General features: G+C 70.9%; 2 protein-coding genes across 3 annotated transcripts in view; one reads left to right on the forward strand and one right to left on the reverse strand.

The window, feature by feature from the left end:
* ARID3A (AT-rich interaction domain 3A) lies at positions 1–24,527 on the reverse strand. 2 transcript variants are annotated; one of them, XM_075523896.1, is made up of 9 exons: positions 24,406–24,527; positions 20,492–21,486; positions 19,523–19,838; positions 4,391–4,463; positions 3,155–3,338; positions 2,714–2,961; positions 2,081–2,377; positions 1,904–1,993; positions 1–1,678 (listed from the first exon to the last, which is right to left on the reverse strand). In XM_075523896.1, the coding sequence occupies exons 2-9, from the start codon at positions 20,917–20,919 to the stop codon at positions 1,458–1,460; spliced, it is 1,857 nt and encodes a 618-aa protein (XP_075380011.1). In that variant the 5' UTR covers positions 20,920–21,486; positions 24,406–24,527; the 3' UTR covers positions 1–1,457. The 2 variants fall into 2 exon arrangements, with proteins under 2 accessions (XP_075380011.1, XP_075380010.1); XM_075523895.1 differs by having other exon boundaries at positions 1,904–1,996.
* The window catches only part of R3HDM4 (R3H domain containing 4), a 12,198-nt gene continuing 7,389 nt past the window's right edge, over positions 22,522–27,330 (forward strand). The window contains exons 1-2 of the mRNA XM_075523897.1: positions 22,522–22,528; positions 24,992–25,060. Of these exons, the coding sequence (XP_075380012.1) occupies positions 25,017–25,060 (44 nt within the window). The 5' untranslated portion in view covers positions 22,522–22,528; positions 24,992–25,016. The remainder of the gene's footprint in view (positions 22,529–24,991; positions 25,061–27,330) is intronic.

Consider the following 27,330-nt stretch of genomic DNA (forward strand, 5'->3'; position numbering starts at 1 on the left):
CCGAGCATCCCCATCACGGATACGAGCTCCTGCATCCCATTGCTAAATTGGCTATTTTATGCCGGTCCCCTCTAGACCCCCCCCCCCCCGTACACCGCCCGGATCCTGCTCTCACCAAGCTGCTTATTTTTGGAGGAAAAGATGCCCAAATTGGCTTTGCACAGTAGGATTATGATGGGGGGGGGGGGAATAAAAATAAAGATTTGCCTGGCTTTTGGCCCCGACCCCGTGGGGATGACGGGTGGGACGCAGGGGGGGAGCATCCTGCCTTCGCTGAGCGAATCGGCTCCGCGGTAAAGCCTGGGTTGCCGCTGCGGTTTAATGCCGGACCCCCTCCCCGGCGTGGGTTGGGGGTTGGAGGGGGGGGGGGGGGGGCAATGGCTTTTGGCTCGATTTTCTCCGCTGAGAAAATAAAGCAACAGCCTGAAAGCAGCGGGTTCCCAAGGATGTGCCGGCCAGGCGGGACGGGCAGCAGGACAGGCAGCAGTACAGGCAGCAGGACAGGCAGCAGGACTGGCAGCAGGACTGGCAGCGTGCCCCCCCCGCGGCATCCCCAAAGGCGGGCACAGACCCCCAGCCCCAGCCCCGGCGCAGAGACTGGGGAAACTGGGGGCTGGGGGGTACAGGCAGGCTGCCCGCGCCGGGGGCTGCCCGCGCCGGGGGCTGCCAGCTCTGCCCGCTGCCGGCGCAGCCCAGCTGGGACGGGACCCCCGGTCCCCCGGCCCCGTCAAACCCCCGAGGTCTCGGGGCGCCCGTGGGGCTCCCCGGGGAAGGAGCAGAGCTGGACCCGGCCACCGACAGCAACGAGAGGCGAGGAGAAAGGAGGTTACGTGGTTTCCAAGCTCCCGTTTCCCTGATGAACACTAATATATATCATTTGTATGTTAAAGTTCGATTCTTTTCTCTTCTTTTCTTTTTAGAGAATAAAATAGAAGCTATTTACAACAAAACAATCAAACAACAACCTCTTAAAATCCCATATAGTGAGTGTAGTTCTGAAAATAAAGGGGGAGGGAAAAGGATCTAAATGAATAAAATATCTCCCGATTTCCAATTATTTTTTTTTATCTTTTTTTCCTTTAGAGAGTGCCGGGGGGTTTCGCTAAAGCTCGCGTCGGCAGGCGTCCGTGCGTCTGTCTGGAGGTAACACGAGTTAAAAAATAATAATAATAATAATAATAAATGTACAGTGCAAAGTGTGATGTGAGTGAGGTAAACAGTCCCGGACCGGCGCGGCGCAGCGGGACGGCCGGCGGCTCCGGCAAAACCCCCGGGCTAAAGCTTTTCTCCTCGCAAAGGAAAACCCAACCAAGACGAGAACAGGGGCAGAGCCCGGCCAGACCCCGGTGAGACCCCGTCCCCCCGCGCCCCGACCGCTGCCGGGCGAGGGCTGGCGGGGCGAGCTCTGTCCCCCCGCCGCGGCCGCGGCCTTGGCGAGGGGGCCGGGGCCGGGGGCGTTAAGGCGAAGTGTTGTTGGAGGTAGAGCTGGGGGGCACAGCCAGCCCGGCCGGGGCCGCGGGGGGGACGCCGCCACCGCTGCTCCCCACCCCGCCGCCGCCGCCGCCGCTCCGGCCGCCGCCGCCGCCGCCGTTGCCTTTGCCGTAGGCAGAGGAGGGGAGTGAGGAGGAGGAGGAGGAAGAGGAGGAGGAAGGGCCGGGCGTCTGGGCGAACAGCACACCTGGGGAGAGAGTGGGGGGCTGAGCCGGGAGGCGGCACGGCCGTGCCAACGCTGCCCGCCCGCACCGCGTCCACAGCCGGAAACGGGGCGAACGCCAGCAGGAGCGAAGCCGGGTGGCGTGCGGCGGCGGCGGCAGCGGGGGCTGCTGGGCACGGCGGAGGTCAAGTAGCCCCCGGCCCGTGCCGGCGCCGGGGGGAGCCCCTCACGCCGCTGCCCGTCCCTCACCTGTGTAGACGATACCGTTGATCTCAACCGACATGCTGATGCTGTTGGTGCCGTTGCTGCTCAGGCCGGCGGCGGAGTCCTGGCGGTTCTCTGCTGGGGGAGAGCCGGGTTACGGACCCCGCCGGGACCAGGGGCCGCGGCGGCTCTGCCGGGGCGGGGGTCGGGGCCGGCACCAACCTGGCGAGCGGGTGCCCTGGCTGTTGATGCGGATGCTCATGGGCAGCTGGGCCGTCATGGCCAGGAGGTTCTGCTGCAGCGCCCGCTGCATCAGCCGCTGCTGCTCGTCCGTCACCAGCGCCATTTTCTTCTCCGGGGGCTCCCCCGACTCCAGCTTCTCCCGCAGCTGCTCCAGCGCCGCGGCTTGGGCGGCCGCCGCCACCTGCACCGCAGCCGCCTGGGCTGCCACCACGGGGTGGCCGGCCAGCGAGACGGGGAGCCGGCTGGGCATGGAGATGGGGATGGGGGAGTCCTCCTCTGCAGGGGCAGAGCGGGCGGTCAGGGACGCGGGGGACAGGGACAGACGGGTGCCACCGCCCCGGGGCGTCCCCAGCCGCGGCACGCCGGCTCGGGGCCCCTCCGTGCCTTGTGTCCGCGCCGGGGGCTGCCCAGCGCCTCCCGCCCCTCCGAGGGGAGCCAGCCCCGGGCGACCGGAGTCGGGGTCCCTGACGCAGCCCCGGCGCCCAGAGCCCGGCGGGGGGACGGGAGCGCGACCCCCAGCCTGCGGCACCCAGCTCTGCCCCTTCTGGGCCTGCGTCCCCGGTGCCGGGGGGGGGGCTCAGCCCGCGGCCCGGACCCCGTGGCAGCCGTTACCTTTCTTGATCTTCTGGACGGGAGCGATGGACCCGCCGTTGGTGGCGGAGGCCAGCCCCAGCGCCGGCACCGGCAGCTTGGGGGAGGAGAGAAGGCCGTGGGTGCCGCCGGGCGAGTAGGTGAAGAGGGAGCTGCCGAAGCCCTGCCGGCGGCCCTCCCGCCGGTTGCTGTCGATGGCCGCCTGCAGCTCGTTGGGGTTGCTCAGCCCTCGCTTCTCACATTCGTAGGGGTACAGGTACTTCATGTACCTGCCGGCGGAAGGGACGGGGACGGGGACGGTGACGTGGCGGCTGGGCACCCCCTGCCCACGTGCCGCCCGCTCCCTCCCCCCCGTCCCCGTCCCCGTCCCCGTCATCCCGCGCAGGGCAGAGGGAGCAGGGGAAGCGCCGAGCCTGCCAGAGGATTCGCCCCCCCCCCCCGCGCCGAGCCCCCGCCGCTCACTGGGTGCGCAGGGTGAAGGCAGCGCTGGTGATGGAGGTGGGCAGGTTCAGCCCCTTGGTGATCTCCCGCCACAGCTTCTTGTTGATCACCTCCACCAGGCCGCCCTTCTCCGTCACCAGCGTGTACAGCATGTACAGGTCCAGCACCTGCTTGGCCATGATGGGGATCCGGTTGACGGGGGTCCCTGGGGAGCGGGGGGAGGAGAGAGCGGGTCTGGGCTGCTGCTTTCTCACCCCCGCGGCAAGGGGGGGGGAAGCCGGTGAGACCCCCCGCGAGGCAGCGCGGGGGCCGGGGGGCTCCTGCTCCTCCCTTCCCTGCCGCCGTCTCCCTTCCCCCTCGGGACCCCCCGCCTCGCCGCCACCTTGCCGAGCGTCGGCCCCACGCGCAAAGGAAACAGAAACTCGCCGTTTTCAGCCACAGCCCCCGAAACGGGGCCGAGCAGGGTTTCTCAGGCTGAGGTCAGCGGCACCCGGCAACACGAGTTATTTATAACGGCGGCGGCGCTTCCCGGTCGCGAGGGTCCCGCCGAGCCGGGGGCCGCGCACGCGCCGGGGGTCATCCCTGCGGCGACGGGGAAGGGGCTGCGGCGCCTCCTCCCTCCCGGGGGTCTCTGCCCTCCCGGCACCGGCAGGCGAGGGGGCTCAGGGAGGACCCCGGCGGGCGCAGCCGGCTTCGGCGTTGCCGGGCCAGCGGCTCCCCGGCCCCCCCGCGCCGCACACGTGCTTCCCCCAGCGCCTGCCTGACAAAAGGCCGAAGGCAGCGATGCGTCAGCATTTCCAGCGCTGTTTTCCACGCAGGAACCAGACCCCCGGCCAGGGGAACGCTTGGCTTTCAGCCCTTTCCGCCCCCTCGGCCCCCCGGCCCCCACCCCAGCCAGCCCGGGCGGAGCGAGAAGGCAGCGGGGGGCTTCCCCCTCGGCAATAACCTGGGGAAAGGACAGCGGGGGGAGGCAAAGCCGGGGGCAACGCGCCCGGGAGGGGCCGGACCCTGCGGGGAAGGGGCCGCGGGTCCCGGATGCGATGGGCACGGGGAGCGGGGCCGGGCGGGGGGGGGCCGCAGGCGCCGGCGCAGGATCCAGCCCAGCAGGTTTGACCCCGCTGCGCAACGAGGTTTAAAAATTAACCAGCGGCGCGGCCGGAGCTGCGACCTCGGGGCTGCAACGAGGGGCGAGGAAATGAGCCCCCGGCCCCGGGAGGGCGGGGGGGGAGCGGGGCAGGCGCACGGGGGGGGGCTCACCTCGCTTCTGCATGAAGCTGAAGAGGTCGTCCAGGAACTCCTTCCTCCTGGGGTCGCCATCCAGCTCGTACAGCTGCACAAGGAGAGGAGAGGAACGCTCAGAAAAACCCCTCACCTGTGCCCCCCGCTGCCCCCCGCCTCCCGAGGGCCCCGACCCTCCCGAAGCAGCGTCCCTGGGGTTCGCGCCCGCCGGCCCGAGCTGTTCGGCTCACCGTTCGGCTCGGCGGGGGTCCCTGCTCGGGGCCACGGGATCCTGAGGGTCCCTGCGGCTGGGGACTGACCCGCGGCAACGCCCCGGCGGAAGCCCTGGGACGGCGGTGCCATCCCCCGCCTGCCCCGCTTGGAGCTCAGCCCCAAAACGCCGGTGCCAAAATCGCAGCGCTGCCCCACGCCTCGCCCGCGGGCCAGAGCGGCTCCCACGCCGCAAGCGCCGCGATCGGCCCCCAGCTCCTCCCGGGAACGCCGATTCTGGTTATTTTTAGCAGCCACCGTGTGCTCAGCACAGAGTGGAGCAACGCTTTGGTGTGATCCCTCCTCCGCACCGCACCTGCAGCGCCCGAGGGAGCCAGCGCCGGGAGCCGGTGAGCTCGTGTGCCGCTGTGCGAGCTTGTGTGCCGTGGCGCGAGCTCCTGTGCCACGGCACAAGCTCGTGTGCCACTGTGCGAGCTTGTGTGCCGTGGTGCGAGCTCCTGTGCCACGGCACAAGCTCGTGTGCCACTGTGCGAGCTTGTGTGCCACGGCACAAGCTCCTGTGCCATGGCACAAGCTCGTGTGCCGCTGTGCGAGCTTGTGTGCCGTGGCGCGAGCTCCTGTGCCACGGCACAAGCTCGTGTGCCACTGTGCGAGCTTGTGTGCCGTGGTGCGAGCTCCTGTGCCACGGCACAAGCTCGTGTGCCACTGTGCGAGCTTGTGTGCCACGGCACAAGCTCCTGTGCCATGGCACAAGCTCGTGTGCCACTGTGCGAGCTTGTGTGCCGTGGTGCGAGCTCGTGCCTGCCGCGGTGTGCTCAAAGGGGATCCCTGGGGGTACGGCCCTGGCAAACGAGGGTCACGACGAGGCGAGGAGGGTGCTGAGCTGGACCCGGTCGCACGATGCCCTCCCGGCAGCGGCACGCCACTGGCTGCTCTGCTGCCCGGCAGAGCCTCTTCCCCTCTGCCCGGCGAGGCTGGCACTGAGCACAGGCTGCCCCGGCGAGGCTTCGTGCCCACCGGGCAGCGGCCGTGGGGCTGGCAGCCTCTCCTCCTGCAAGAGCATCTCCCCCCGAAGCCACTGCACTGCTCAAGGCACGACTGCCGGAGCAAACCCGGCAGGATGAACCGCACCGCACCGCGCTGCACAGCCGGGACTCGTCTTTCTGAGCCGGGGCAGGCAGACCCAGGCAAGGCTTCCGACACAGCCGCGCCTCGAGCACCCGGTTCTGCCGGGCAGCTTTTGTCGGGACCCCACCCCGCACCCGACAGCCCGGCACATTCCTGCCTGATTTATGGCAGCAGGATCTGCTGGCCTGAGCGCCCCGGCACGCAGGCAGGCAGGCACGCCACGCCGGCTCTGCCTCTCCCCGGTGCTGGCAGCCGAAGCCCAGCGCGGTTTCTGCCCGCAGGCGGTGGCTGGCGGGTAATCCTTCCCCCCCGGGAGGGCTGGCAGGCGCTGCCCAGACGCCGTGGGGATGGACGCCGCAGCCCTCGCCCTGGCCCCGCCGCCCCCGGCCCCTCGGTGCTGAGCGGCTCCCGCTTTTCTCAATGACAACTTTGAACAACTGCCAGCGGAGCTGCGGCCGCGGCGGCCAGGAGGGGACTATAAATATTACCACGTAACTCACCAGGCACGCACCGCGGGGCCGCCAAGCGCGCGGCGGCACATCAGCACGTTAACCGGGTCACCGATACGCCTGCTCGTCCCGCGGGCACGCCCGGCACGGCACCCCGGCAGGACCGGGACCCGCGGGGTGGCCATTGCCCCGGCTGTGAGCAAGGGGTGCGAGCCACAGCCCCCCAGGGAGGATCCAGACCCCGCGGGGCTGAACTCGCCCACCGGCACCGATGAGAGGGATCAATGGGGCCGTGCGATGAGGGGCAGGGCGCTGCAGGAACGCCATAAACCCCTGGAAGCCTGGCAAGGCTCGCCCGGCCCCTGGCAAACCCCCCGGGAAGGGGCAGGAGCCGCCACCGCTGGCCCAGACTCCTCCAAGCCGCTCTCCCGCCCCAGCGAGGGTGCGTGCGCAGGGGGAGCCCGGAGGGACCGTGGCACAGGGGGAGCAGAGCGGTGTCCCCCGGCGGGGCAGGGGCAGGGGCAGGGGCAGGACGTGGCGCAGCAGGCACCGCCGTGGTTTTTCGGGCTGAGCCGCGCAGGCTGCTCCCGACCGGCCGAGGGATGCGGGGCTGGCGCCAATCCAGCCTCCCCCGTTTCCTCGAGAGGCTCCGAAAGCTGCAGGCGGAGAAAGGGCTTCCCCGGTGCCCGCTGCCGCGGCACGATCCTGTGGGGTGCTGAGCCCCCCGCCACCCACGGGGCTGCGCTCGAGCCTGTGGCTCCACGGCCCGTGGCACCCCTGCCCCCCCCCCCCCCGGTTCACCCCAAGCCTAAACCCCCCGCGCCCCGTTAACCCCACTAACGGGGCGACAGCCCTGCCTGCGCGGCAGCACCTGGGGCAGAGGCTGCAGCCTCCCGGCACCGGCACCGCGGCAGAGATGCTGCGCCCCAGCACCGTGGGGACCCCCAGCCCACGGGAACCCCAAGTACCATAGGGACCCTCAGCACCACGGGGACCCCCAGCCCACGGGAACCCCAAGTACCATGGGGACCCCCAGCACCACGAGGACCCCCAGCACCACGAGGACCCCCAGCCCACGGGGCGGCACCAGCCCGAGCAGGGGATTAAATACAAACCCAGGGAGGGAGAAGTGCCGTGGCACAGCAGAGGGCAGGGGGGGCTGGAAAACCATCGCCCTCCTGCTCGGGAGAAACGAAAATGTGCAAAACCCGACGTGCTGGCAGCACGGGCCGTGCCCCCGGCACTGGCAGGGCTTCCCCCGTCCCTGGGGGGAGCTGGCGGCGGCGTTGGCCTCGGCCCCCGTGCCGTGCCGTCCCCAGGGCCTGGGGTCCCGAATCGCAGCGGGGCACGGCACGACTGCGTCGCGCTGGACGTGGAGCCGTCCCAGCGCAGCGCCCAGCGCAGCACAAGGGGGTCACGAGCAACCTATTAACCTGCAGAGCTCTAAAAATTGATTAGCCGTTTATGAAAACATCGGTTCATTCAATTTTTATAAAGCCAGCTCTTAAATAAAGCCGCTCTCCCCCGGCTGCAGGGGGGAGCTGCGGCTGCGTTTGGGAAGGGACGAACGCGCCGGTTCCTTTACTGCCGCGACCCCCCCGGCCGTGAGCCCCCCCGGGCTCCGTCCCAAGGGGAACGGACACGTTTAAGAGGATGAAAGAAAATTAACCGTCAGCTGAGGAAAGCGTGTGCCGGCCGGGCCGCAGGGATTAGCAGCAGACGGCGGGTGGCTGCCCCACGTGCCGTCCTTCCACGCGCCCCCCACCGCCCGCCAACGCCGGTGGTCCCATGCCGAACTCCACCAGCCGTGGCCACTCTCCCTGGCCCCGGCCAGGATGAAGCCACGGGGGGGTCACCAGGGCCGGCGAGCAGAGGGAGCCCCATTCCCGCTCGGCACCCTCGAGGCCCTGCCGGGCACACCCAGCCGGGGCTGCCAGGCAAAGGCCGTTTTGCAAGCTGCCACTTGTGGTTACTGGCGAGATTTCGACAGCTCCGCCACGCTCGGCTGCTGCTCACCGGCCACCACCGCCCTGGAGCGGGGAGACGGGCTCGGCCGGGCCAGGGCTCCCCTGTGCCAGGCGCTTCCCCGGCTGCGCTCCCAGGAGCCTCCCTGGACCCTTGTCCGGCTCTGCCGATGCCAGCAGAACCGCCCGGCGCGAGGGCAGCTTCCCAGGGAGCTTGGCCAGCAGCGCCGTGAAGCAAGGACGTGCCCCGCCGTGGCCGGGACGTGCCCTGCCTGCGCCGCGACGGGTGCTGCGTGACCAAGCGGCATCCGCCGAGCTGTCCCCGTCCCCCCTCGCCCCCCGGGCACAGGCAGAGATGTGGAAGGGGGCCGAGACGAGCGACGTCCAGCAGCCCCTTGCAGGATTTCCTTGCGTTGACAGCGTCCCGCGTTTGCTGGGACGACTCGCTGGCAGCCCGCGGCGCTCCCGCGCTGGCGAGGACGTGGCAGAGGAGCCGTGCAGCCCGCGAACACTGAAAGGCAGCACGGGCATCATAGGAAAGCTTAGATACCGCGTCTCAAAATAAAAATTGAGGAACAGAAACGTTCTCATTTCAGCAGCGTGCGAAACCGAGCATGCAGCCGGGCTCGGCACGGACCGGCTGCCGCTGGCACCACCGGACCGAAATCAGCAGGTGCTGATCCCCGGCTGGTGCCGATGCCCTGCCCGCCACGCTCCAGCACGGCTTCTGCTCAGCACAAAGCGCGGTTCCTCGTCGGGGAAGCGCGGGCGGAGGCGGTGAGGCTCGGTGCAAAGGTAACGCCGGCTGCTGGGCAGCGAGCCGCGGGGAGAGGCCGCCCTGCCGCTGCTGACTCAATAGATTTACATTTCATAATTAGGGAGGCCGCAGGGAGGTGGAAATGACTTAATCTGTAACGCAGCTGCCCTGAGAATATCCTCTTACCGCGGGGAGGCCGCCCGGCCGCGCCGCCCTGCTGAGTCCCCACGGTGAGAGCGCGGTGCCAGGGGATGCCGCGGCACGGCCGACCCCAGCCCGGTGGGGGGGACAGGAGATGCCCCCCGCCTCCCCAAGAGCCCCCGGGCTGGGGGATCCGGCCCCGTGCAGCCGGCGCTCCCAGTGCTCACCCAGCACAGGGCAAACGCCCGGTGCCACCGGCACGGCTGGCTCCACGCCGTGGTGCCCGACCCGCCTCGCCGCCGGTGCAACCCCCATCGGCCCCAGCCCTCCGTCCTTGCGGCCGGCTGAGGACGAGGTGCCAGATGGCCGTTGCCAGCAGATATATAATTAAGTGGAGGAGGAATTAGGAAGGCGGCGGGCGGGTGGGCGGCGCTGACCCCGCACCCCAGCACCCCGGCAGGATGCCGGCCCGGCGTTTGGTGTGGATGACCGGATTAACGTTTCAAACCAGATTACGGGAAAATCCCAACCCGTTGGCTTTCAAAGGGCTGGCGGGGAGGCGGCCCCTCGGCAATGCCAAGAATGCAGGAGAGAGCCCTCGGCACGGGAGCGGTGCGTGCCGGGGGTCTGCCGGGCGGGACCGAGATAACACCCCCCTCCGGAGCAGCCCACCGCTCCCCTGCGAACACCCCCCAGCTGGGGGCGAAGAGCGCAATTAAAGCAGGGAGGGGAAGCGCCATTTAACGAGGCTCTGAGAGCCCAGCCCCGGTAATGCCGGGGCTTATGCCGGAGCCAGGCGAGTCTCCCCATCGGCAGGAGCCCCCGTGCCCACCCCACCAGGAGTCACAGGGACCCGCAACCAGAGAGCAGGGGCGTGCGGGGCTGGGTCTGCGGAGGAGTCCGCGTCCCAGCGTCCTGAGCCAGCGTCCTGCATCCGAGTTAACCCCCCCCCCACGGCTCGGTTCCGGGTTTTCAAGCCTCGGGGAATAATTTTCAAGTTTCTTTTCCATCGCCAGGAAGTCTCGACACTCCCGGCTTTCCTCCCTTCTCTTCGAAACCAGTTTGGGACGTGCACACCGTGAGCCGGGGGGACAGACCCCCAAAGGCCACAGCGCAGGGCCGGGGGGACGGTGACTCCTCCAGCGGGGCCGACGGCCTCGCAGGGGCTGAAAAGGCCCGAATTTCTGTATTTAGGGAAAAAATACAACAAAGGCGGCCGCAAGGGAGAGCCCACCCCGGTGAGGCGCCTGCGGCAGGTAGCAGGGCAAACGTCCTCGCCGATCGATTCCGGCCCGGGCGGCGTGACGGGAGCGGGGCTCCTTCTCTCCCTCTTTCTTTTCTTCCTTCCTTCCTGCGAGCGGCCCCCAGGGACGCGTCCCTTTGTCCCGCTGTCAGCCGAGGGCCGACGCCGGGAGGGGGAGAGACCGCGCACGCTAACGAGTTATTTAACGAAGAATAAACACGCGGGTGGTGTTTCCCGTCCTGCTCCCAGCCGGCGCACGCAGCCCCCCGGCCCCCCCAAGCCAGGACCCGCAGCCGCGGGAGGGGGCACTTATTCAGAAGAAGAAAGTAATTTGTAAAAACGGGAGCGAAGGGCTGGCGACGAGCCCTGAAGTGAAGTGTTTCGGGTGACACTGGTGAGGTGGTTTCCCGTAAGATGGTGGCTGAGTCAGGGCTGGGGCTGCCCGAGGCCGTGCAGCCCCTTCTCCGGGCTGGGGTCCGCACAGCCCCCTTCCCCAGGCAGGGCCGTCGCGGTGAGCGGGGGGCAGCGCCGGCTCGGCCCCCGCCGGGCACGGGGGTATCGGGTTCGCTGGGGCTGATCCCTCCCGGCAAAGGGAGATTCCAGCCCCGGCACAGATCCCGCCACAGATAAAGCGCTCGGCTTAGGGACGGGTCACCTCTCGCCGTCCCCATCCCTAATCCCTGCGAGCCCCCCCAAAGCACGCCCTCCCCTCGGGAAGGGGCTGCCAGGGGGCAGGGGCGTGCACCCCCTCCCCAAAATCCCCAGGGGCGGCCCCCCACCACCTCGCTCGCCAGCTCCGAGGCCGGCTGGGGATGATGGGACGGTGCTGCCGGGAGCCTCGCCCGCATGGGACGGGACGGGGCCGGCTCCTGCCGCCGGCGGCCGAGTCCACTGACCGGCCCGGCGGGATTCCTGCCGCCTGAGCGCGGCCGGGGCCGCCCAGAGCAGGGGGCCGCTTCTGCGGGGGGAGCCGGGGAAGGGGCCGGGGAGCGCTGGGCCCTCACCGCCACGCTTCCCGTCGGCACTATTGTTCCCGCCGGTTCCCAGCATTGTCCCTTCTGCGGGTCGGCACCGCCCGGACCGGGACGCAGCCCTGCCGCAGGTGCCTCTCCCCGCCGGTGCCCCCTGCTCGGGCTGGGGGCTGCGGGACCCGGTGGGCGGCAGGTCCATGGGCGCTCCTGCGGCACAGGGACGAGCCCAGTCCCGGTCCCCGGCCATCGCCCCAAAGGGCCGGGGGTCCCCAGACCGCCTGGGCTCCCACCAGCGCCTGCAAACCCCCCGAGCCACGCTGCAGCCGCATCCCGGCCGTGGTCCCGTGGGAGCCACCCCGCCGGACGCAGGGCAGGGGACAGGGACGAGCGGGAGCCCGCAGCACCGCGGGCCCCCATCCCAAACCAAGCCCCCCGGCAGGACGGGGGTCCGGCGCAGCCCCCACGCCCGGCCCCGCCGTCTCCCCAGCCAGGCTGGCAGGAGCAGCCGTACGGGCGACGCAGGGGGACGCAGGCTGGTGTCGGCGCTGTCACCACGCCGCGGAGGGGGACGTTGAATGGGCGAATTAGTCGCCGTTTAACCTCCCTGACCCCCCATTGTCCGCACGCCGTCAGCCACCCTCCCCGCCACGCCGCGGGGCCGTGCCCGCCCGGCTAGCCGGCAGCCGCCGGGATGCTCCGTGTGGATCCACGTCCACGCACCGGAGCCGTGCTGGTGCAGCGCGCTGCCGGGCCCAGAGCGATGCCGGCTCCCAGGAGGCTGCGCTGTTGCCGTTTTTCCCCTTCCCGCGGAGGAGGAAGCGAATCCTGCTGCAACTGCATTTCAGACGGCGGTTTCAGAGGGACCTGCTGGGCGGCAGCTTGCCGGGCTCCGGCTAAAACAAAAACCGGTTCAGCGTCTGAATGCCGACGTGTGGCACGGGCTGCCGAGAGGTCACTGCCGAGCGGCGGGGGGACGGGGGAGCTGCTGCCCCCCGCCAGGCTGAGAGCCGCTGGCCGGGGCAGGCGGATGGGAGCCAGCCCGGCATCGGCGGCTCTCCCGGCCCTTGCGTGTGCGTGCCGGTGCATGCCCTTGACACATGCTCGCTATCGCACCGGACCTTGTGCAAATATTAATTCAGTGGAGTCAGGCTGTGTTGAGAAAGCTCGTCCCAGGGAGCAACAGCCAGCGCCTGGCTCGCATGCTGCCGGCGCGGCTCCCTGCCGCCGGCCGGGCGGACCCCGGGTGGGCAGCCGAGCCGGAGCCCTGTGGCACGGCCCCGGGGAAACCACGGCCGGAGCAGCAAAGGTTTTCCTAACGGAAAAGCGGTGCAAACCCTTGGGGCACCCAGCGGGCCCCCGTCTCGGGTTGTCCCTCCCCGTGTGCCCCCAGACCTGCCCAGGGTGACACCCAACAGGGCCGGCAGGTCGAGACCCCCGGGCGAGGACCCGACCCGGGCGCGGGGGCAGGAGCAGCAGCTTCGTTGGCCCTTGCAGGCGAGCCAGGGTTTAAATTCCACCATATGTAAATGATCGCCTTAGAAAGGGGATCGCTGTAAGCCAGAGCAGATGAGTCACCCGGGGCTTCCACCGCCCGACCGGGGATTTGTCTAATTGCAAATCTGTTCCTGAAATGCGAGGTCCCGCACCTCAGTCCGCCCGTGGGACGGCCGCTCCGCCGACCCCGCCGGCGGTCCCCGCTGCGGTGGGGGTCCCGGGGGGGGGGGGTCCCGCCGGCCCCGCGCGCCCTGGCCCTGCCCGTGGGAGCTGGAAGAGGTCCAGCAGCCACAGATGGTTTTGACAGGCAGCCAGCTGCGGGCCATCAGCCCTGGGAACCATCACCGCAGAGCTGCTCCGGCACCGCCAAAACCTTGCTGCTTCCTCGCGCTGCCGACGACCCACGGAGGGGAGGGAGGCGGCGGGGGACGCTGCCACGGCTCCTTTGCCGTGGCGCTGACGCAGCACCGGAGCAACGCCGGCTGCGGCAAAGCTGCCGCCTGACCCCGTCCCACCGCGGCACCGGCGCGGGTGGCAGCGCAGGGCAGCGTATCGCGGGTGTTTGGGTCTCCGAAAGCAGGCGGGGGGGGGGGGGTCCTGAGCGGGGGTCTCCACAGTGGCCGCGGGCAGAGGGCTGCTCGGGGGGGACAAGGAAGCCCTTTCCCGAAGGACCACCGTCACCGGTGACAGGGCCGCCCCTCCCCGCGGTACACACGGGGAGCGGGGACCGGCACGCCCGCGCCTGCCTGGGGAGCAGAGCCCTGGCCCCGAGCAGCCCCAGCGCGGGGCGGATTATCGCCAGCTCCGTCCGGAGCGGGGGCACAGGCAGATTAAGTGACCGACGGGAAGGGTCAGGGAGCCGGTCAGGAGCCGAGCCGGGAGCTGCGCCCCGACCCCCCCGATCCGGCTGCCCCGGCAGGCTCAGAACCCGGCGGGCGGCCGCCCGGGCGGAGCGGGCGGCGCAGGCAGGTGCGCTGTCAGGGACGTGCCCAGGGGAGAGCGGGGGGCTCCCCCCGTCCCCGAACCGCCACCCGCCCCTTGCCCCGGCCCCCGATTGCGGCACGTCCGGCCGGGCCCCAGGACCGTCTGCCATTTCTCCTGCGGTTTGCGCCAGAAATAGGGCGATGGAGCAATGCTGCACCCTTGCCCAACCGCTCCGCTGCCGGGCGGCTGTTTGCTTTGCTGACAAAGGACCTGCTCTCCTCTCTGCTTTTTTTTTTTTTTTCTTTTAAATAAACCCTCATTCCTGTTAGTTCAGCTGTGCCGGAGCTGGGAGGTGGCCGCCTCCTCTGCAGCCCTTGAATCAGCCCGGGGGCCCGGTGCTCCGGCGGGGCCAGGGGCTCTCGGGGGGACGCCAGCAGCGATGCCCAGGTCCCCCCCAGGAGCAAACAAAATCAGCCGGGCGAAGGTGCTGGCCGGGCACCCAGGGCAGGAGGGACACATCCCCTGTCCCCCCCCTCGTTAATTATCCCGGGTCTCGTTGGGACAAACGGCCTCACGCAGACCCCGGACGCTGGGACCGGCACCCGCGGGCCGAGCCGGCTGTGCGGGCACCCAGGCGTGGGGCTGGGGGGGCACTCGGCAGCTAAGCTGCTCTCGCCGAGGAGAAGTCCCTGACCCCCGGCTGGGGATCCGGCAGGATTACAGCTCCGGGAATGCTCCCTGAGCGCCGTGAGCCGATTACCGGGCTGGATCCCTGGCCAGGAACACCCTTCAGCGAGCTGGACGGCAGCGCGGGGCGAGACAGGCTGCGCCGGGGTCGCGGGGGAGGACGCGGCCCTTCTCCCGGCACGGGTCCACCTGCGACCGCACCGCGGCCCCCGGCACCCCGTCCCGCTCCAGTCCCCTCCTCGCCTCCGTTATCTGCCGCCGGCCCGGCCAGGCGCCGCAATCGCCTCGTCCCGGCGCAGAAGCGTCCAGCCGGGGGGCCCAGGGCGCTCCCCTTTATCTGTGCCCCTGCCGTGCCGCGGCACCGGCCGGAGCAAAACCGCCTTCGGGGTGGGGGGACGGCAGCCCCCGGCCAGGCGACGACACTCGGGTGCCCCTTTCCCTGCGCAGGGGCCCCCTCACCCTCCCCGGGGGCGGCTCATCCGCTCGGCTGGCTAATGCAATAAAGCTCTAATCAATATTTTAAAGAAAGTAAATGGACCCTCCCGCCCTCGCTAAGAGGCCGCAGGGCCCCCGCTCCCGGCCCCGCTCCCCCGGCCAGCTTTGGGCTTTTTAAATAAAAATAATCCTCAGGAGAAAGGGGTTCAGGGCCCTACACCAGGGGCTCTGCCGCCCGTGGGGGCAGAGGGGATGGATCCCCCCCTTAACCGGAGCCCCGGGTTTCTGCACGGGGCTCTGAGCCCCAGGGCTCCGGAGGAGAAACGGGCTTTTCCTCAGCCCCTCGCGTGGTTCCCCTAGGAAAATCCCAGCTTCATCTTCCCGGGAGCCACCGTGGCCCCACCACGTGCGCGGCCCCGGCTGGTCCCCAAGCCTGGGAGCAGCAGGGCGGGGGGGGGGGTGTCTGGGGTTTGCCCCCGCTGCGCCCAGCGTGCCACCCGCCAAGGTTGCAGAGTTGCTTTCGGCTTTTTTTTTTTTTTTTTCCCCTAACCGTTGCACTTTGAAATGCCGTATCTCAGGGGAGCGCTACTTGGCAAAAGATAAGGGCTGAGGTTTTTGCCCTCCACGTGCCACCAGCGTGGTTCAGATGTCCCCATTTGGGACAGCTTCAGAAACCTCCCACCCCCCAAAAGCGCTGCCACCCCACCGCCGGCACAGCCTCCCCCCGGCACCACGTCGGCTTCTTAAAGCCTCCGACGCTTCCTGCGAGCGGGAGCAGAGACAGGGGGTTAAGCGTCAGCCTGGGGCACCCTGAATGGGGCACCCCGAATGGGGCACCCCGAAGGGAGCCCAGCGGCTGCTGCAGCCAGGCAGAGCGCAGGGAGCATCGGGGGTCAGACCCCCCACGCCGCAGCCGCCCTCCCACGGGACGCGGTGCCGGGGTGCCGGGGTGCAGGCGCCCAGGGGAGCGCAGGCAGCCGCTGCCTGTCACAGGCAGCGCAGGAAACTCCAAAAAAGGCAGAGGCAGGAAACTCCGGCCCCGTGGGCTGCCGCTGCGCCCAGGACTCACGCTCCCGGTATTAGTAGGGCGCAGTAATAGCGGTAACGAAACAGAAAGGTCAGGAGGGGGGTTCTCCACGGAGCAGCGGCAGAGCCCCCCCCGCTCGCCCGCCGGGGCTGGGGCGCAGACATCAAAGCAGGTTTTTCCCCGGCAGCCCCACGCCAACGGCAGCAGCTCGCCGGCCAGGCATTACGCAGCAGTTTGTGGCGGCACGCAGCAGCGGCGCCGGATTTTTGGCAGGGGTTGGCCGAGCCGCTCACGCTCTGGCAGCTCATCAAAGCCCGGCTCCCCCTGCGAGCATCACCCTCCGGAGCGGCGGCACGACGGCAAACGCCCACGGTGCGAACCCCAGCACCCGGCCGCGGTGCCCTGAGGGACGGATGCCGGGGTCGCCCCCAGCCCCCCGGAGCACGGCCCTCTGCAGCCGCCCACGGCCAGCTGAGACCCCCACAGCTGAGCCCTGCTCCAGGCCGGCAGCCTGGACACGCCGGCATCGCCCCGGCCCCCCGGGGACCCATCGTGCCTTTTGGGGTGAGGTTAGAGACAACCCCAAACCCAAACAGGAGCTAACGCGGCCCTGGCCCGGCCGCATAGCCCGGCACGGCGGCAGCACGGGGCAACGTGCCGACATCCCACCGGACCCCTCCGCCCCCGGCGCGGCTACAACAGGCGCAAGATCAAAACGAAAGCGAGAGCCTGCCCTCGCTGCCGGCCGGCGCACGAGGACGACATGACGGCCGTTCCCCACGGGGAGCCTCCTCCCGCCCCAAAAATGCCCCTTTTGCCCCCAAGAAGCTATCGCGCCCTCGGCAGCCGCAGCCCCCCGAGCCCCCCGCCACGCCGGGGGCTCCTTTGTTCTGCTGCCCGCGCAGGCAGCGCCCCGGGTCAGCCGCCGAGCTGACCTCTGCCTGCATGGTAGCCGTCCCCGGGGACGGGGAGGTGCCACGTGCCGGATCCCTAGCCTCCATAACTCTTCCTCGCGCCCTCCCCTTCCTCCCCCCTGAACCAGGCGGCCCCCTCCTCCTCCTCCTCCTCCCCCCCCCCCCCCCCCCCGGGCCCCCTGCGGCTCAACCCGGCCAAGCCCCGGTTTGTGGGAATCTGTCCCAGATGGGTCAATAAAACCCCGCGGTGGAGGACGGGGACAGCCCCCCAGCAGGCACGGAGCACCCGGCGTTTCGGTGTGGAGATGGGCACGGGGACTCGGACGGCGGCAATGCCCAGCCGGCACCGCGTCCTCGAGCACAGAGAGAGCCGGGCCAGGGAGGCCGACGCCAGCACATCCGGAGCTGAACCCGAACCGCAGCCGCAGGGAGACCTGGAGAGCCCCAGAGGTGGTGGGGGCCGGACCACCAGCCCTGCGCTGCCTTGGGGGGCCCGAGCCTGCTTGGAGGCGGGGAGAAAGAAATCGGAGTCACCCGCCACCCCCAAACCGAGCCCACGCAGCCGCAGCTCGTCCCTGGGAGGTGCCGGGGAGCCCCGGCTCAGCCGACGCGCGCAGGAGGCTGCGCACTCCCCGCAACCTCGTGGGGAGCAGAGGTGCTCCCAGCAGCTCATCTGCAAAAAAAGAGGAACCCCGAAACAGCCCCTTCCTCGAGCAGCATTTCCCCGCTGCGGCGGGAAGGCCCAGCGCCAGCACGACCACGTTTGCGGCACCGCGTCCCCGCCGGCTCTCCCGCACGGGGGGGATCGGGCCACGGTGCGCCAGCACCCCGGCGCTGCCGGGATTTCCCCCGATGCGCCTCCACCCCGGCGAAGGGGTGGCAGCAGTGGGAACAGGGGCAGGGAAGGGGTGAAGCATCCCCGGCCAAGCAGCGCCGGAGCCGCGGTGGCCGCCCCACGCCGGCACTCGGTGTTTACATTCCTGCTGCTCCTTCCCAGGCTGCGCTGGCCCGGCTGCGCCAGCTGGGCCGGGGCTGGGGCGCTCGGCGGCACGCACTGGAGGGCGGCCAGGAGGAGCTCCCGGCCAACGCCGCGCTGCGCCGAGCAACCCCCTGGCCCGGGGCCAGCGGCCGCGATCCAAGCGCCGGCGCGCTGGCGGGCTGACGTGCCGGGGAAAGCCTCTCCCGGCCGGGCGCTTCGCCTCTTCTCCTCCGCCCACGGCACAGCGGTGGCAGCCGCTTTCCTCCCCCCTCCGGCTGCTTCCACGATTAACTCCCTGCCGACCCCGGGAAGCTTTCCGCTGGGAAGAGAAAGGGAGGGAGAGGGGCAGCTCGGCCCCTTTCGCCGGCACGGCTTAGGGGGAAGAGATGGGGAGGGGGCAGAGGATGCGCTGGGACTCGGGCTGGTGTCCCCAAGCGCTGCGGCGGGGGACTCGGCGGAGGCTACGGTACAGTCCACGGCACGTCTACGCGCCCCCGCAGCACGGGTCCCGCAGCCAGCCCCAGATTTTCCCGTTGGATGCCGAGGGCTGGGAGGAATTGCCGGGCGCCGGGAGCGGGTGCACGGGTCCAGTACAGCACCAACCCGGTGACAAACAGGAAGACCACAGCCGCGGTATCGAAAAAAGCCTTTTCACAGATACGAGATCACGTCCCCGGTCCCTCAGTCCCCGACGGCAGGAAGCACAAAAGAGAGAAACCGCAAGAAGAAGAGGCAGCGTGGGTGCAGCGGCACGAGGGACGCGCGGCGCAGAAGCACGCCTCTTTCCCCGCAGCCGGGCAGGAACGCAACAGGGAAGGCGGCCGCACGCTCCGCGCTCGCTCGTGCTTCCTCCAGCAGCCCTGATGCGAGGCTGCCCGCGTCCAGATGTGCCAGCAGATCCCGGCAGCCCCTTCCCCCTTTCGGGAGGGATGCGACGGACCCTGCCCCTGCCCCGAAGGGGCAGGGGCAGGGTCCGTCGCATCCCTCCCGAAAGGCCACCGTGCCCCGGCCGCTCCATCTGGGTCCCATCTGCTGCTGTTGGCTCCCGTCCCTTCCCCCACCCCTAAACTCAGATGTATTTAAACACACACATCAAAGGCACCGAGCAGCCCCCGGGGAGCCCCAGCTCGCAGCACATTTCCTTCTATTAGCTGAAAGCGGGGCGCAGCGAGCTCCAGTGCCGGGAGAGAGCGGGAGCGTGCCTGCCTCCTGCCAGCCCGGCTCAGCCGGCACCGGGAAGGCGGTGGAGGGGGGGCAGCCGGGGTACTTGCTCCCCCGTTTCGCTCTTCAATCGCATTTTGGTGGCAGCAGGGAGGGCAGCTCTGCCCCCAAGCATCCGTGGGGCCGGAGCCGTCCCGTTGGGCATCACCTCTGCGGTGATGGTGATGGGGAGGTAAGCCTGGTCCCCACCAAAAATAGCTTGGGGAGGGTAGAGAAGAGGAAAACCAAGAGTCCCATTCAGATTTGCAAGTTTGGGGTGTTTTTTCCACCATTTTCAGCAAGAATCCTCCCAGGTCGCTGCGGCAAACACCACCGCACCGTCCACCTGCGCCGGGGCCAGGCCACGGTGCCCACCGGGACGCAGGATCCCACCAGAGCCACCAACCAAAGCGACAAGGGAGGGGGCGAGGCGGAGCCCAAGCGCTAAAACCCCGGAAAAATCCCACGCTTTCTTAGCAGCAGCTCGATCTGAGAAGAACACTGCCGGAGGCGGCACCACCAGAGGCATCTCACCGCGGCTCTCGAGGACGCAGGGACGCGCGGCAGAGCCGAGGAGCAGGGAAGGGACGGGCACGGGGGGGTACACGCGTCTCGGCGGGCACCTACTTGCTTGAACTGCTCCTCGTAGGTCCAGTCGCCGTGGTCGGGCGCCGGCGGCGGGGGCTGCGCGTGGCCCAGTCCGGAGGGGAGCCGCTCCTGCCCGCCCGGCAGCCGCTGTGGCTCGCCCCGGTAGCGCTGGGGTGCCGGGGGCTTGCGGAGCAGCAGGGATCCCGCACCCACCCGCACCGCCTCTGATGAGCTGAGCCCTTCCTCTCCCACGTCTTCATCCTCCTCGTAGTCTTCCTCTTCCTCCTCTTCTTCCTCTTCCTCCTCCTCTTCGCCCAGGTCTTCTTCAAAGTCATCTTCATCCCACTTGCCCTTCCTAGAGCAGGAGGCAGAGGAGAAATTTGGTCCCATGCTAGGCAGGGGGCTGGGTCCCCGAAGCCGATCCCTCTCCCCTGCCTGCCCACCCCACGGGCACCCCCCAGCCCGGCACACGGGGAGCCCAGCGAAGCCCCGGCGCACCCCGTCGGCGGATGGCAGCCCCGTGCGGCACTGCCGGCCGCCGGCATCCCAAGACAGCAGCTCCGGCGGCGAGCGGGGCTCTGCCAGATGGCTCTCAGCCCGTTCCCTGCCCTGGAGAGGACGCGGGCTGGGAGGAGGCGGCTGCGAGGGTCCTGCATAATTTAAAGCCAGACCAGGATCCTCTGTCACAGCCCCACGTGGCTCCCTGGGCAGAGATGGAACGTCGCCCCACACCAGCCCGGCATGAGGAATCACGGCTGCCGGAGCCGAGCTGCGGCTCTCCGTGCCTCCTGCTCCGGGACGTCCCAACGGCGCTAACCCGCCCCGAGCTGCACGAACCCGGCCGCCCGCCACGATGCAGGCAGCCCCCCGGCAGCCTCCGCCACTGCCCCTGCCAAAGGGAAGCCTGTGTCCCCAGCTGGCCGTGCCAAAACCCACTGGGGCCACACCGCGTCCCTGCTCCTTCCCCGAACCCGTAAGAGCTGCTAGTCTGTGCTAGCGTATACTCACAGATCCTCCTCGTCCTCCTCAGAGCCCATCTCCTGCTGGTACCCGCCATCCTCCTCCTCGCCACGGTCCTCCTCCTCCTCCTCCTCCTCGGAGGCCTGGCTCTCATCTGACAGCCCCGGGCTGGACGAGTGGCTGAGGCCAGCGGCCGCTGCCCGCATGGCGGCCAGGGCGGCCATCTGCGCCCGCTGGATGTGCGCGCTCTCGGGCTCCGCTCCTTCCTCCGAGGGCGCCGGGGCCGGATCCTGGCCGCGGCCCCGGGCTGGGGTGCTGGCGGGGGTCTGCCCCGGGGCCGGGGGGGGCTGCGCGGGGGGCGGCGTGGAGCGCTGCTGCTGCTGCTGCTGCTGCTCCTGCTGCCGCGCTTCCAGCGCCTGCTGCAGCCGCGCGCGCTGCTGCCGCTGCAGGTTCTCCATCACCGCCTGCAGCTTCATGGCTCGGCCGGCGGGCGGTGGGTCCCCGGGGGGGCGGGGGGCGAGGCCCCCGGGGGGCAACGCCCGGGAGGCGCGGGGGGCAGCGCCCGGCACGCTGCCGCGCTCCAGCGGGGCTGGAGGCCAAGGCTGGGCAGCGGCGGGGGGGGCAGCCCTGCGAGGGGGCTGCCGGGGCCCGGGGGGGGCGAGGGCGGCGGAGCGTCCGCAGCACCGTCAGGCTGTCGGGGCAGGAATCGCCGCCGCCGGGTCAGGGCAGAAGGACGTGCCCCCGACCCCCCTCAGCCTCGCCTCGACGTCCGCTTCGCTCGAGGGCTCCGGCGGGATCCGCAGGCACGAGGCCGCTCGTCAGGAGCGGGGCGCTGCCGCCGTCGGCCGAGCGCGCCCCGGGCAGGCACCGAAACCTCCGCAGGCTCAACAGGCCGCGGCGGCAGCCCGGCGCATGGCCCCCTCCCTCGCTGACCGGGCACTTTCCGGGGGGCGGCAGCCTCGGGGTTGCGCGGCGTCCCCCGCTCGGGGCCAGGCGTCTCTAGTCCTCGGCCGGCTCGGCTTCCGGCAGGCGTCGGCGCAAACCTGCCGGGAGAAGCGGAGGAGAGGGTCAGCGGAGCTGCCGGCAGGAGCTGGCGAGCAGGAAGGAGTTAAAGACAGCGCAAGAGCCTCATTAATCTCGAGCTAATGAGATAGGGAGGCCGGGCCCTGCTGCTGGAGGGGGAAGGGGCCTGCCGGACCCGATAGCCCTGCCTGGCCCTGCAGGCAGCGGATACCGGGATACCAGCGCCCGCAGATAACAGACCCGCGGGGAGGGCGCGGGGAGAGCCGCCCGACGCGTCCCCCACGGGGGACGGGGCGCATGCCCACCCGGGGACACCGGGGACGCGCTGCACGAGAGCAAGGGGAGCGAGGGGCGCGAGGGGGCTCGGCCAGCGTGATGGCAGGAGCAGGCAGCTGCCAGGCCAGCACCAGGGCACGAGCGGCACCGGGGTCCGCACCGCGCGGCAGAGAGGCCCCTCGCCCAGCGGGGATCCGCGTGTCCCCGGGGCTCCAGGGCAGCTTCCCCTGGGACGGGCAGGCAGAGCCTCGCTCCTCGAAACCTCGGCAAACAGGCTGCTGCCAGCCGCCCCCGCAGTTCTGCCCTTCCCGGGGGCGGTGGGTCCTCCGGGGCGACGCGGGGCTGCGAGCGGCTCAACTCTGCTTCACCCCCGCCGACACCCCCGGCAGCCCGGCCTGGAGCCCCCCGAGCCCCAGTGCAACCAGCAGCCCCCGGTCGGACAGGGCTCTGGCGGCAACAACTTCGGCATGACCTCGCCTGTGCCGAAGGCAGGGAAGGAGCTCGCCGCGCTGCCGCCGCGGCACTGCCATGTACGGGCATTGACTCATCCGGGCAATCACCCTGTTTCTGCTGCCCCGGGGGCCGGTGGAGCGCACGCACCCCGGGACCCTCGCAGGGACCCACCCGGGGCCGGATCCAGGGCCGGCTGGGGACGCTCCCCGGGGACACGGGCAGCCCCTGCCACGGGGGCAGGACAGCTGGCGGCACACGGGAGCCGGCAGCTATGGCGCGATCCTGCAAATTCTGGAAAGGGAACCCGTTTCGAGCACGGGCCGGTGCCGCCGCCGATTGGGCGGCTGAGTCGGAGCCGCTTCCCCCGCGCCTCGCTGCAGCGGCGGCCGCATCCGCTCACAGCCCTGCCGCGCTCGGCTCGGCTCTCGCTAGCGAACGCGCCGCCGCTGCGGACAGCCCGGGGCTGCCGGCTGCACCTCAACCGCTGCTGCCGCCTCCGAGAGGAGCCGGCACCAGGGCCGCAGGAGCTGGTCGGCCGCTCGGGCACTGCCCAGTCTCTGCCCGTGCCTCAGTTTCCCCTCCTCTACGCCAGCCATCTCCATCTTGCCTGCGCGGAGGGGAGACGTTGGGGCAGGGACCCTCCCCTCTCTGCACAGGCAGGGCTGTCCGCACGGGGCTGCCCCGGAGCAGCGGCCACTCGCCGGCCATGGCCGCGCTCTCTGCCGTGCAGCCGTCCCGTGCCGCGTCTGAACCCCGTCCCCCGCGCCTGCAAGAGCCACGAGGAAAAACCGGAGCGAGACTCGTCCCAGGCACGTGCTTCTCCGGCCCCGCTCCGCCGTGGCTCTGCTTTGCCACGAGTCGCCAAATTACTCAGTGCCAGCACCGGTGCTGCTGAGAGCAGGGAGCGGAGCTGCCTCCTCAAGCACCCTGGGCCGCGGCCGTGCCGGGGCCACGCTGCCGCGTCCCTGCAGGGAAGCAAAGCCCAAGCGCAGCCGGAGCCTGCCGGCGCAGCAAAGCCAGAGCCAGGGGACCGTCCCTTCGCAGAGGGGCCCCGGCCTGGCGGCCGCGGTGACCTTGAGCTGTGCCCCTTTGTCCCTCCGGGCCGCGCGGGCCCCGTGCCTCCCCACCGTGCGGGCGGTGTCGTGCAGCGCGCGGGGGATTTCGGGCGCTGGTGGCGGCACCCGCGTCCCACAGGGCAGGTGCTCGAGAGCGACAGCGACTACGCCAGGCTAAAAATACGTGGCGGCGGGCGGGGGTGTGACGGACGGGGCCTTTGTGCCACCGACGCCGGGCCTGGCTGCTGCTGGACGCCCCCGGCCCGCTGCCCCCAGACTCCCGGCTGGGCTCAGGCCACCACCCGGGAGGGGGCTCCGAGGGCGGCGCACAGACTGAGGCGAGGAGGAGGAGGAGGAGGAGGAGGACGGGGAGCCCGGGCCCGGCTGGTGCCCGTCCCCGGGGACAGACAAGACTGACCGGGGGGGCCGCGGGGCTCTCCGGGGCAAGGGAGCCGCGGGAGGGACCCCCGGGCCGGGCAGGGGGCTCGTCCCCGGGGCAGAGCCCGGCCCCGCTCCCCGCGGCACGTGGCACCGGCTGCGCCTCGCCCGGCTCGGGGCCGGCGGCCTCCGGCTGAACCCGGGGACGGGGGCGGCGGGGCCTGGGGGGGCGGGGGCCGGCTCCGCGAACCGGGGGGGAACAGCCGCCCCCGGCACGGAGGGACGGGGCCGAGCCAGCAGCTCCCACCCGGCCCAGCGCGGAGCCCGGCCCCGGCCCCCTCCTCCGGCCGGAGCTCCGGGAGGCCGCGGGCCCAGGGCAGCCCCGGCCGGGGACACAGGGCGGCGGCGGCACCGTCCCGTCTCCCCCTGGGGGCCCCCGGGCGGGGCGGGGCGCGGGGGGCTCTAACCGGCCGGGCCAGTAACGCCCGCAGGGGACGGAGGGTCCGGGCAGGGCCGTGCCGGGAGCGGCCGCGGAGGGGGAGCTCCGGCCCCGCGGGGGGGAAGCGGCCGATAAGCGGCCGCAGGGAGAGAGGGCGCCCCGGTCCCGCCCAGCAACCCCTGCAGGGCTCCCAGCCCGCCCAGGGGCCGCGGCCGGTACCCGGCTCCGGTCCCGCCCAGCCCCCAAGCGGCGGGGGGGAGACCCCGACCCCCGGTACCGGCCGCGAGGGGGTCCCGGTACCGGCCGCGGGGCCGGTGTGGCGGCGCGTCCCCGCTTACCCGGTGGAGGCCGTGCGCCGCGAAGCCACATAGCAGCCGCGGCCGCCCGGGGCTCGGGCTGCGGCGGGGCCGGGGCGCGCTCGGTGCCCGCACGGCGGCTGCTCTCCCCGCGGGCGGGCGGCAGGGCCCGGCCCCGCCCCGCCCCTTCTCCCCATTGGCTCGCCGCGCCCGCTCCGCCCCTCTCTGCCCCGCCCCGCGTCGCCATTGGCCCGCCGCGCCCGCCGCGCCCCGCCCCGCCTCCCCATTGGCCCGTCGCCGCCGCCGCATGCAAATATCGCGCGCGGCGGGGCCGACCGGGAGCGCAGCCGCAGCGCCGCCTCGCGGCCGGGCGGGGGAGCGCCGCCGTGCAGGGCGCGGCCCCTTTAAGAGCCCCGCGGCGGCGGAGGCGGTGCGAGGGGATTTAAAGGGGCCGCGGCCCCAGCAGCCGCCGATCCCCGGTTCTAAGGGCTCCCCCCCGCACCCCCTCCCCCGCCCCCCTTGACCCTGCCACGCCCCTCGCGGCGCCCCGGGGCGGTGCTCCCTTCGGCCCCGCCCCCCTGACGCCACTTCCTGCGGGGACGCAGAGGCCCCGGTGTCGCCGCCTGGGCTGGGCCGGGCCGGGCCGAGCGGCCATGGTGGTGCTGCGGGGCGGCGCGGGCCCTGAGGAGCCCTACCCGTGAGTGCGGGGCCCCGGGGCCGGGCGGGCCGTGGGGCGGCTGGGGCCTGCCCGTGGGGCGGCTGTGGGCCTGTCAGGCCCCGCCGTGGGGCTGCGAGGGGCCGCCCGGGGCCCGGCTGCGGCCTCGGCTCCGTCCCCGCTTCCCCTCCCGCCCCCAGCACTCGCCGGTTCGCCCCGCCGCCTCCGAGCAGCGCGTGTCCGCGGGCTCCGCTTCTCCGGAGGGGACCCCCGAAGGGCCGCGGTGGGGCCGGGGGGGGCGGCGGGAGGGGGCGGCCGCGGCGCCCCGTGGGAGCTTTTGCCCCGTCGACCTGGCGCAGGAACGCGCCTGGACCGGGAGGTGGCTGTGTCAGAGGCAGGCGCCGTGATTAGGCTAATGGGCTAATTAGCGTTTACCCCGCCGAAGGTCACGGGTGCTGTCTGGGGACACCGGCAGCGGAGAGGCGACGTGCCGTGGGGGAGCCGGGCCTCGGTCCCTCGGGAGACCCGGTCCCGGCGGGCGTCCCCCTGGGCCCGCCTGCCAGGGCGGGCCGGGGCCGCTGTGTCCCCCGGCGGGGAGCCCTGACGGAGCTGCGGCCGCTGGCCCTGCGAGCCGAGCCCGAGCCCGAGCCCGCCGCTCCCAGCCTGCGGCAGCGGGGGGCTCGGGACGGGGCTGCCCGGAGCCGGGGAGCCTGCGGGCGGCTCTGCCCGGCGGGGCTTTCTCTTCACGGATGCAGCGGTGCCGTCCGGCAGCGGAGGCTTTGCTTTGAGCGTCGGTGCCGTGTCCCGCTTGCTAAACGATAAATAACAGGAACTGGTTAAAAACCTCCTGACCGGGAACAAGGGGCTGCTTGTTTCCCGCCTGGAAATGAGAAGCGGGGGAGAAGCAGCTAAACTTTCTGTGCGGTGGCCCCAGAGTTGCGGAGCTCGTCTCCGTGGGGTCGGTGTTTGCTCCGGTCCCCGGGGAATGAGCTCTGCTGGGACCCCGCTCCCTCGGGGTGACAGCGGCCGTGGCAGCCCGGCTGCGGCTTGCACGGGAAGGGATCCCGGCGCTGAAGTTACCGATAAAGGACTGAAAGTGGAGCTCGTCCGAGACCGGCTGCTCGCTCCTGGCTGGGCGCCCGACCCTGTAAAGCCCAGCTCTGCTGGCACAGGCCTAAGGTCGCTGTCACCTGTGAGTGTCCCGGCTTGGAAATGAATCCCGCAGCTCTGCCGAGCGCCGGCGGGCAGAGGCAGCGGTGCCAAACGGCAGACGTGGCAGCGCAGGGTGCCGAGGCGGGGTGCCAGGCCCGCAAGCACACGCCGGGCAGCCTCGGCACTGCCGCAGATGGCCCTGGAGGGTTTGGGGAGCGAGAGGTGCGTGTGGCTCAGCGGCCCTTTCTGCTGCCGAGGAGCTGGGGCTGCGCCTGTCCCGAGGCCCAAGCCTCGGTGCGGGTCAGGGGAGGGCTGGGCTGGGGGGTCCCTGGGGGTGCTCCCACCTTGGTGACACTTGCACAGCTCTCTCTAACATCTTTTTTCCCCCCTCCAGCAGAGGCTGGAGGATGAGCCCTCTCTGTTGTCCCGCTGCCCTGAGTTAGGGCTCAGGAAATATTTTCTGCCTGTTGCCTTAGACTCCTTCTCTTTGAAGGGCTTTTTCGGTGGCACAGCCATCCTGGGGCCCCGCCGGTGAGCCGTGACGGCTCCTGGTAGTGCCAGGCTCACGGCTGCCGAGCTCTGCGTACTCAAAGCTCCGAACTGGGGCCGGTGGTAAGGTGACTCCCTCTGTTATTTTTTTTTAACCACCTTTGTATCAAAACTTGATCCGCAAGCGCTGGTCACTCTCTGTGTCGAGCTTGGGTTACAGCTCCCCGCCCGTCTGTTAGTCATTGCCGGGGTTACGTGCATCCCTTTTATTTCTTCCAGGGCCACCTCTGCGGCTGTTTTCTCTCCAGCAGGAGCGGGGAGAGGTGGGGTTCCCCCCCCCCCCCAGCAGCAGAGGCCCCGTCATGGCCCCTGTCCAGGGGAAGGGGGGGGGGGGGAAATCAAGGCCTTGGCGTGGGCAAGCAGCTGGCTGCCTTCCCGGGCTGCTGGGCCGTAATCGGGCGGCACAGCCCGCTCTGCCCCGGCCGCTGAGGATGGCTGTGCCAGCGCCTGATTGCGGTGCTGGGTCTCCTCCGAGCCCCAGGGCGCTGGAAAGGAGCGGACGCAGTGGGGACACGGTGGGGACACGGCCTGGTGTGGGCACGGCCCCGCGGAAGGGGCAAGACCGTGGTGCTGCCGTGGGGGGGGGCAGCGGTCAGCGTCGCGGCTCCTTG

The sequence above is a fragment of the Mycteria americana genome, chromosome 24, assembly GCF_035582795.1.
Source record: "Mycteria americana isolate JAX WOST 10 ecotype Jacksonville Zoo and Gardens chromosome 24, USCA_MyAme_1.0, whole genome shotgun sequence".
Taxonomy (NCBI): Eukaryota; Metazoa; Chordata; class Aves; order Ciconiiformes; family Ciconiidae; genus Mycteria; species Mycteria americana.